Here is a 10,642-nt window from a genome sequence, read left to right on the forward strand (position 1 = left end):
TATAATTTATCATTTATAATGGACTGTTGCTAGTTGACAATTTATCATTTACAGTTTATTAACACTTGACCATTGCACACTTGCAGTTAAACAGTTCACAGTGTAAAATGTATAATTTAGACTATACAATTTGTAATTTACAGTTTATAATTTACAGTTAGGCCAAACAGAAAACAATCTCTTTGATTGAGTGAAACCATTAGCTGGATATGCAACCACAGAATTCAGGTGCAGTAACATTGATCCTGAGAGGCAAAGTAATTGGTGAACTGAGTTTTCGCTGTCTTTTCCTAACGAGTGTAAACATGTCAGATATATTTTTCCTTTTATCTCTTTCCACCATCTACTCTTACTTCACTTTTTTGAGGATTTATTGAAGCTTTTATTCTCTTTATACAAGAACAACACTGTCAACTAAGTGTTTTGTGCTGTAAAACTATTTCTTTTTGTGTCATAAAACACATTTCTTGTTAAATTCAAACCATGCTGCTACTACATGGCATTGTACTACCAATATACTAATTATTTATCAATTTAAATGCCAGGTTGGGGAAAAGAAAGTCTTAAAGCTGCAGTAATCCTTAAAGAATGACAGTGTTCAGTGTGAAAGGTATCAGTCATAGTGACAAACCCACAGAGAAGTATCACCTCACTTTGCACTTCCCCTCGGCTCTATTTTGTTTTTTTCCAGCTCTTGTTGTTTAGTTTTATGCTCCTCAGCTTTGCTGTTTTGGTTCACTCTCACAGTTCTCATTAGCATAATTTCCCAACGCAGCTGTTCAGACGTCATAGGTAAAATGCTTAAACCTAACTGTACCTACCTGCACCAAACATTAGTCAGACACATTTAGCAAACAAAGCTAAAAGGTGCGTTAATATTAAACTTGAACTCACCATCTCATTTTAAATACTCAGATAAATAATTGCTAATACTAATTGTTAAGCTCCAAAAAAAATGCTAATGTTGTTCTGTGTCTGCTGGATGGGTCAATAAGCATCTGTTTGCTGTATCAACTTTATATGGTGATAATGACAGTGTTGTGTTTACAGCTTGTTACATTGTGGCCAGAATGGTTTCACACATCATCAGCATATGATACTTGTCAAAACCCCAGGATCCATTATTTATTGTACCTAAACTCACACACCGGCTGCATCTGGACCTGCCAGGAAACACCACTATCCTATTCTACAGCTTTAAGTCAATTTCTCAATCACCTTCTTGACATCACGTTTGATGTAAATTTGCATCAATACGCTGATAAAACTGAAATTCAGTATCATTTAATCATTTTATGTCTCTCCTTTCTGGACTAAACTAAATCTCATGTTTTTTAGCCTATAATGAGTAAGACATTCTTTCATTAATCAAATAACCTCTGAATAACACAATAAATATATGGCACATCTGTTTTATGTTGTCATAGCTCAGGGGCAACACTCAGCAAGATTTGTACGTTTTGGTTGAAAGTGGCCTCGAACCTTTCAATGGAAATCACACTTCTTCAGCCGCCCACTCTGGTTTCCTGTTGACTCACGGTATAATTAATTTGCTGATGCCGAGTGATGTGATGCGCTCGTGTGGGACCACAGCTCATGTCTAGAAGACATTCAGAGAGATGTTTCGTTGGTGAGCTCAAGCAGTTTTGACCCTCTCTACCACACACACACACACACACACACACACACACACACACACACACACACACACACACACACACAATCACTTTTATTGTTTTGTTGTTTTAACAGTCAGTGATTTAAAGGGGGGATATGATGTCATTCTTCTCATCATAGTTACTAAACTGTTCCTCTGTTCATGTTGGTGCTATTAGTAATGGTGTGTGACAGAGGTTATGGTGCTGTAATATGTTAGACATGAGTTCTACAGTGAATTGCTCTCAGAGTCTTTCAGTCTCCCTCTCTTCCTCCAGCTGTTGCTCCGTCTCTTTCTTCTTTAATGAGCCTGTTTGTTGGATTGATCCAAGCCGAGATCTGGCCCAGTGAATTGCTTTATTTTGTTTTCAATTACTTTTTGGAAGCGACAATTCGGCAATGGACATTCATTTTCATGTCTTGTAGGTTTTAGCTAACAAAGTCATGTGTTTCCCGCAGTTGCAAATAATGGTTTGTTTGGAATAAATAGAAAAGCAACTCTGTAGTTTGCATGAGCAACAATATGCACTTTGGCTGAACTGGCAAAGCAAAGACTTCCAGCTACAGAAACTTTATTGTTTTTTTAAGTTGTACTTTGAATTTTGTTTTTGTTTGCCATGAAGATTTTATTTCGGTTTCTCCTTTCATGACCATTTAGATTATGCTTGTCACACACCTGTCTGAATTTATAGCCCAGGCATTTGCCATAATGTTACTTCGGTCACCAGTCCAGATCACTCCTGTTCTAAGAAAGACTTAATTGACAAGGGCACATGTTAACACAGATTAGCTGTGTGCAGCCACTGAACTGGTAAATTCAATCAGAGTAGCTGCATATGTCTAGGCTCAAATGGTCTCTTTTTCTCCTTCTCTCCTGAAAACTCAAGTCAGTCTCATGAATTCTGTTGAGCTGAAATGGCCCCTTGGTTAACACAACATTGGCCAAACCACAGGCATTTATGGCTTTTTTCAACGTGAAAAGTGAAAATCTCAGTTTTCTGAATGTCCCCCCATTACTTTTCTCTGCCCATATACACAAGCCAGTTTTTATAAATCACTGCATCGTCTTAGACAACCAAAATGCACAAATGTTTTGAATTTCAAAGTGTTAATATTGATTTACAACATAAGCAGTAATTAGACGATTTTAAATGGACGTTTTGAAATTGATGAATGGTTTGACCTCAACTAAATCTCTCCACCGCGAATGGCGCAACTGTAACAAGGCAATAAAAGCATTTGTTGGAATGTAAAGACTTCCCATTTTTCAAAACCAAAAACACATGAGCAAAAGTGTATGTAATGGCTTAAACAGTGTGTTTATCTTCTCTACCATACAAGGGTATGTAAGCTAGTTAGCATGCTAACAATTGATTGTTATTTCCAAGACTAAGGAGCACATAATTCACCTAAATTATTGTAGTAATGTAAGCTTTGAGGGTTACAGGTTTAACATTAAATTAAATTCAAGTTCACAATACCACATGCACTGTTTGGTTTTTCTTCATTGTGGTAAAGCTGATCCTGGAAGCTATCAGGGTTTAAGCTAACATTAGCATCTTTAAGTTTACACTTCCTACAACCGCAGCAACATCACCTGAGCTAATGTTACATTCACTAAACCCATTACAGATTCAAACAACAAAATGAGTTTCATCTTACATTTTTCCTTATCATACATTATAATATAGGATTAACTAGCTCTAGACTGCAGTACAAGAGCAGTTTAATTTCGCGCAAACTGTTTTCTACATGACTCATGAGGATGACTTGTTCCCTGGGACATGCAGCTTTAGCTTCAGTCTTTTATTATGATTTAATGTAGATAGCCAACAAGAAAAGTTTTTATAGGGTTTATGTTTTAAAACAAGTCAGCAGGAAACATTAAAACGACATCTGAACAGGGAGTTTTCAAATAACTCATGGAGCTAATGTTAGCTTAATTAGCTTGCTACAGCTAATAAAATCTGACAGTGACAGTTTTCAGTTTGTCTGAAATCACATACCCATTGTTTCAAAAACTAAGAGTTACAAATATGCCACCGTTACAGTATCATTGTAAACTACATCTCTGCTGTGTGAGAACAAAAAGCTTGAGAGGGAGAGGGAGAGTTATGACTGTGGTGTGGATGAGTCTGCTCTACTTTTTCTTTGCCCATAACTCTGTTTCTGCTGTTTCACATGTAATGTAATGCTGCTATAAATGGTGTTGAAGTCAGTCTCTCTGTCTTTCTGCTTTGTTTTCTCCAGGTCAGCCTACCAAATGACTCCAGCTGTGTTGAAGAGATTTTGCGGGTATGTTGCTTGGGTACACACACACACACACACACACACACACACACACACACACACAGTAATTGCACTGATTATCAGCTGTTTTCTGTTTGCTCACAAAGACTCCGTCTCTCTCCAGAGAGTCTGATTTTAGGAAAAAAATGACAGAGGAGAGAGAGAAAAAGAAAAACAGAGGAAGTAAAAGGCCGAGGGAGAGAAAGAAGGAGATCTGTTGGCTCAGGTCAATGATTATACAAGTTTTTGTTATTGTAGGATGACTTCATGCAGAAATCGTTTCCACAATTTTCGTCTCTCCTTCACTCTCCTTACATCTCTCTTTCTCTCTGTCCTACTCTTTTCCTATCTGCGTGTCATCAAAATCACATCAAGCAACACGTTTTTTCCACAGCTTCCCCCGTCCCTCTCTTGTCCGCTCCTGTCTGTTTGTTTTGTTACTGTGTTCCTTCAGAGTGATGTCAAAACAGAAATGTTTCCCCACTTATCTTCTTGCCAGGCAGAAGATTTGCTGCTGTAAAGACAAGGACCTTCTCTGACTGCTTTATGTCAGGTTACTTCTTCCTTTCCTCACCCTCCGTCTTCCTCTCTGTATTTGTCTCTATCTCTTCTCTCACCTCTGCCATATCACTCACTGTGCTATCCGCTCTCTTTCTCTGTCTGTCTTTCTCTCTTCATCCCTCTCTGCCCTCTGTCACTCACCTCTCTCTCCCTTGCACAAATCAATATGCTGGCCAACAGGCTGTGTGACAGATACTGTGCTGTGAGCTGCATGAAAAGCCTTTGTCAATAATATTGGTACGCTATTGAATTCAGTCTGTGGTTTTTAGCCGTGTCAAGTGGAAAAATCAGGGAGTTCAGAGTGTGAGGTGAGGTGAATCGGAGCGGAGGCCTGCGGTTCATCTTTCCCTTTCTGTGACGGCACAGCTCCAAGTCGGTTGTCACAGAAACATTGTTGTTTTGGATGTTTTCACAATTCAAAGTAACAGTGTGTATCGGAGATGTTGTGTACAGAGGCAAAGCTGCTCAAACTGGCTGCAAACTTCAAAAGACTACACTGTCTTTTTACTGTGTTTGGACCATTTGGGCCACCTCATGATATGATAACAGAAAGCCTCTCTCTGTCCACAGACCATAGCATATGGTATGGCAACTATAAACAAGTAGCATTATGTACACTATAATATAGATCATCAGCAATCCAAGGATGCACTAATTATAAACTAAAAATTACCTTCCCTTTCTTTCCTTGTCTATTATTTTCTATATCAGGACGCCTCAGATCTCATTTATACCATTGTCTCTTCAGTAGAAAAATGGGTTGGTTTCTGATGGGTTCGCCTAATTTGGTGGCATCTAGCCATGCAGATAGTTTTGGCTTCTACATGTCAAGATTTGAGACATCAGTCTTTTAGGTTTCTGTTGCCGTCCCTACACAAAGGAGGTGATTACAAATCTATGACAAATCCACAGACCTCACTGTGGAAAGTTTTCATTGGAACTACTTTCTACCAGAGAAATGTTCTGTAAAACCTGCGACTGTGTCTTCTGTGAGGTCTGTGGATTACGCACAGTGACCGCCAGAACATTTTATGGTAAAAGATGTTGCTGTTGAAATGTTCAGATATAATCTTTCAATACTGTGGCACCACAAACGAAATTCGATTCCCCTCAAGTGGATATTGGAGTGGAAACAGAAATCTCAGAGACAAATATCTCAAAACCTGGACATATAAAAACCTAAACTCTCAGCTGGGATAGATACAACTGGAGGAAAGTGATGAAATAGTTTGCTGTAGTTTGGGTGAAGTGACCCATTGACCTCATCATCTCATCCAGTTTATTTGTGGCCAGTTTGACTCATGGTTTGGTTTGTGTTGTATTGCACTGTTGTTATGACTAACTACAGCTTCATTAACTATGCACAGTTGATTGGTTTGAGAAGGACACTTGCCAGCCAATCAGAAACCAGATAGCTTTTGTCTAAAAGTCTTTGCTCTAAATCCTGTAGATTTCTAACTTTAGAAAAGTACAATACATTTTGAATGTCATGATGTCAATATCAATATAATGATTACAACATTTGATGGCAACACTTGTGTAATATTCCTTTAGATTCAGCCTCAATCCACTGATTCTTTGTTTTTCTTTCATGTTAGTTAGTTTGCTCTTGTTTTTTTTCCATGGCTCCGTCACATCTCCGTCACATCTCCGTCATGGTTCCATTGCAGGTTTTTTTTTAGCTCATTCACGTTCAATGTGGTAACAAAAACTTTTGTAGCTGCATTTGACTCATTTTAAATACAGTGTAAGCAGTATATGTAGCATTCTTACCCTCTCTTCACAGACATTTATGAAATTGACATACAATGAAAACAGAGAATGAAATGCATTATTAAATAAGAATTCATTTATGTACAGTATTGGCACAAATATATAGTAGGATGGCCTTCTAAATTAGAGGATTTTCTTCCTGGTTTATTTCTGCAGTAAAAACTCAGAAACATGATGAGCTTGTTTTCAGTCGTCATGAATTTTGTTTCCTCCATGGTTGCATAAGCCTCCTGCAACTGCTGCAGGTTGAACAGGGCCAACAAAACTCTTCTACGGCTGACTGACTCTCAAACACTGTAATGGGACGAAAACACTTGCTGGCCTTGCAACATAAATGCTACAAACTACCCATAATTCAACACTCTGTAGAGGACCATGTTACACTGGTACTCAATCCATTCAAAAAGCCTATCTGATGCTGTCAATGCATAATGGTGCATTGTGCACCTTGTGCAAAGCTAAATGTACATGCTGTGTATTTGTCTGTGTTAAGGTGTGATACAATAGATGGTAGATCATGGATAATGTGACTAGTAGATAATAACTGGAAAAACCCAGTGACACCTGTGGGCCTGTGTTAATGTGACAGACTGAGTTAATGACGTGCAATGGCAGTAGTAACACATTTGTAGACATACACACACATACACACATTTTCTAATATATGCACAGATACACACACCATTCAGACTGCCGCCTGTCAAAACACAGAAACTCTTCTAGGAGGGACGTGATGATGTCACAGAAGAGTTGCCCAGCAACGCTTCATATGTCTTCAGGCCAAGTGCATTAAGATTATAGAGCGGGAAAACTCTCTTTCTCTCTCACACACACATATAGACTTAAATTTAGGAGTCTTCAATAAGATTGAAAAAGAAGACTCACTGATACACACACACTCCCTCACACAGGCAAACGCATGAAAAATATGAGTCATCTGATGACTATGAGTCATCCACTCCAGAGGTGGAAAAGAAACGCATGATGGGAAATTGTGGCGTGAGTGACTTTCCAAGCCCTTTGACCTAGTGACCTGCTGAATGGCAGCTGTATGAGTGTGTGAAGCAGAGTAAATCTCTCATTTATTCAATGAGAGACTCTGATGGCTAATTAGACTAATAATGACTAATAATGAAGAAATTTGTTGTGGATAAAGAAGTTAATATGAGACAGAGAGGGAAGGAAAGACATGAAAAACTACCTGGTAATTTATCATATAAGCACTTTGCTTTGTGAGCATATTCCCAAATATAGGCAGTAAATTTCCACACCTTTCCACTGTGAGAGGTTGTATAGCTGACACACACACAAACACACATTTATGCTTATCTCGTTAACTAATTGAATTTAGTACATATTGGGACTAGAATATAACTGGAGACGTGTGATTAGAATAATTGAAAGGAGATGCTGCTGCTGCTGCTGCTGCTGCTGCTTCTTAGTTGTAATGCAGCCGCTTGGAGTCAGCTTTTATTTTGGTAATTCAACAACTCTGCACTTAGTTCACTCTCAGTACACTGATCCCTGGTGTGCCCCCGACTCCCTATGCACCTCTCAGTTCATACTATAAGTTATATTAAAGTCCACTCATATGGGGATGGTTCAGCAGAGCCTTGATTGAATGCTGACTCCAGTACTCTGCATCAAAGATGTTGCCTAAGCAGTCCCTTTGCTCAAATTTGCTGCACTTTAGTCATCATTGTTATTCACCGGGTACGTTTCACATGAGAGCAAACTTACATTTACTTTGAGTTATATGCTTTAATTAGTTTGGGCTATAGTACCAGAAAATTGTCATTAATAATTTGCATTAATATAATAAAAATGTGTGTGTGTATTCAGGAGATGACCCATTCCTGGCCTCCTCCTCTCACAGCCATACACACTCCTGGGAAAGCTGATCAGACCAAGTTCCCCATCCCAAACAAAGTGAGTAACCATTTTCTCTGTCCTGCTCTAAACACCTTTAATTCAGCAAGCGATCCTCTCACAATGAGCCTTAATAGTGCAAATTCATTTAGGATTACAAGCCTGGTCACATATGCCTTCTTTAGTGTTGTTATAATATTCTCCAGGCTCTGACTACATCTTTATTTGTGCATGAGTCGGTGAAGTGGTGGGAAAAAAGATGTCAAACACCTTTTTCACATCTTTTTTTCCACCACTTCACTTAAACGCCTACACTTATTGGTGGCTCATCATAAAAGTAACTGCGGTTTGTCGCTGAAAATCTTCAGTCTGCTAATGAGATCTGATCCATAAATTTACTGCGGCGGTGATCGCTGTGATGGAATCAGATTACCGTCGCCTCGTTCAGCGCAGTGGCGCAAGTGACAGCCAATGAAATTACAACGTTAATTAGGGAGCGCATGTTTAATTCACCTCCTTACTGTGTGTTCAGAGGTGCGGGGAAGTGGACATACTTATAACTTGCAGAAGTCTGTACTGTAGCTGTGTGTATTTCAAAGCAATTCTTTACAAAAGTTGCATTAAATGGTATGTTTTGAATACCACTTTCCCACTTCCCCCCTGTTTAAAGGGGTTAGAAGTTGCATTGACTTGTCTTTTAAGTGTAAACCCATTTATTAATAAATTATTCACATTTATAATTATACTGTTGTTTAAAAATATGTATTATTATTAACTTATTACAAGTTACTGATAACTGACTTTTCCCAGTAAGCTTGCTGGGAAATTAGAAACCTCTGCACTTTATTACTGGTGACTCATTAACACTATATATTACATTACATTTGTCTTACATTTCATTTCAAACCCTTGGTGTCTGGACACTGTTTCCTTGCTTCCAGGGAAAATAACATGAACAAGTGATAACAACGCGCACTTAAAGAAAGCCAAACTTCATCTACTGTAATTTCAAGGAAATGACACTGGAGTACCACCCACACTGTTTGTTTGACAGCGGATGTTTGAGAAGTGCAGCGCTGAAATGACAACAGTAATGAACAAAGACTGACACACAATAAAAGCGAGGACTAAAGAACTGCCACTTCAGAAGATAGATGATAGAAAAGTTTCACCTACTCCAACAAAGAAGGGGTTTACGACGCCTTGCAATGTAAATAGTAGAGATATGTGTCACATTAAGCTGTACATAAATGTTATACTCAGCATTTATCTCAGAAATGGCAGTAATATCCTGACGAAAACAGCAGGTGGTATTTTTCCCACTGTCGTGTGCTTTTTTATGATTCACTCTTGTGCAAAACGTCTCATCGGTGGTGATGTCAAAAGAAAAAAACAATGTAAACACAGAGGCAGTAAATCTGACCCAGCAGTTAATGAATTAGGCTTTCAGCCCCGAGCGTCACACTAATCCTGCCAGCGAGTTTTAAGAATGAGGTGGAGTGTGGACGCCGGGAGATGAGAAGATCTGAATTCTCTGTAATGGCATCGTTTTACCGCTGTGAAATCAATAATGACATCTGTTGGTTTATTCATTCAATTCATCTCCCTCTGGCTTTCTCTCTCACTCTCTCCCTCTCTCTAGGAGTCGCAGCATGTGACCTCAGGCTACAACACCCAGAGTAAGTTTCCCAACATCAACACTCACGTACAAGCTCTATGATAAGTAACACAGGAGAGGGCATGAAGGCAATACCACCTGGAAGAAATACGAGAAAAGCTGCTGATGTTCAAATAAATTCATAGCCACGGGAGGATGGTAGTCTGAAAACCTTTGCTTTTATCTCTCTGCGTTCATCTGAACAAGTAATCAGACAAACAGGATTTCACACACACAGCTCAGCGAATTGTGGATCCATGGTTTTTATTATTAAAAACAACAAGGGATCTCAAAGACCACAGACTTTGTCCTCATCCTTTAAATGCAGATAATCAAATACTCTAAATTGTATTTGCTGTCATTCATGGTCAATTACACATTTGGGACATGTATTACCAAGTTCACACTTATGTGGAGAGTGGAGCACAGACTGTTTATCGTGAGCTTGTGTTTGTGTGAAATCTGGATAAAATACACTGCAATACTAATGTGTATCATTATTTTATAAATTCAATCAAAAATAGTTAAAAGACAAAAATGATGTAATGTAATGTAAAGTATGATAGTAATAAGTGTGTTTCGGCCTGACTTTTAGATCCCATTTATCTGATCATAATGCTGACAGAGCTGAGGTAATGAGAACGCTTTTTAATACCAGGTTACAGATCATCTAAATGTTAAAATGTTAATACCAGGTGTAAACAGGCATTAGTTCTTAGACATTACTATCCAACACATCCATAATACAAGTCAGTAGCATCTTTTCATTTGTCTCCCTCTGGATGTTCAATAGCCATGTCATTCAAATTTCACATTTCTAAATTTCTACTGACTGGG

The 10,642-nt window shown here is 38.5% G+C and overlaps 1 protein-coding gene across 1 annotated transcript in view; it reads left to right on the forward strand.

Moving 5' to 3' along the window:
- aff2 (AF4/FMR2 family, member 2) overlaps positions 1 to 10,642 on the forward strand; it is a 155,527-nt gene that overhangs the window by 75,872 nt on the left and 69,013 nt on the right. The window contains exons 5-6 of the mRNA XM_087170998.1: positions 8,122 to 8,208; positions 9,791 to 9,827. Of these exons, the coding sequence (XP_087027124.1) occupies positions 8,122 to 8,208; positions 9,791 to 9,827 (124 nt within the window). The remainder of the gene's footprint in view (positions 1 to 8,121; positions 8,209 to 9,790; positions 9,828 to 10,642) is intronic.

This window comes from Seriola lalandi, unplaced genomic scaffold, assembly GCF_002814215.2.
Source record: "Seriola lalandi dorsalis isolate HSWRI2012SDOR001 ecotype SW California unplaced genomic scaffold, Sedor1 jcf7180002054971, whole genome shotgun sequence".
NCBI lineage: Eukaryota > Metazoa > Chordata > Actinopteri > Carangiformes > Carangidae > Seriola > Seriola lalandi.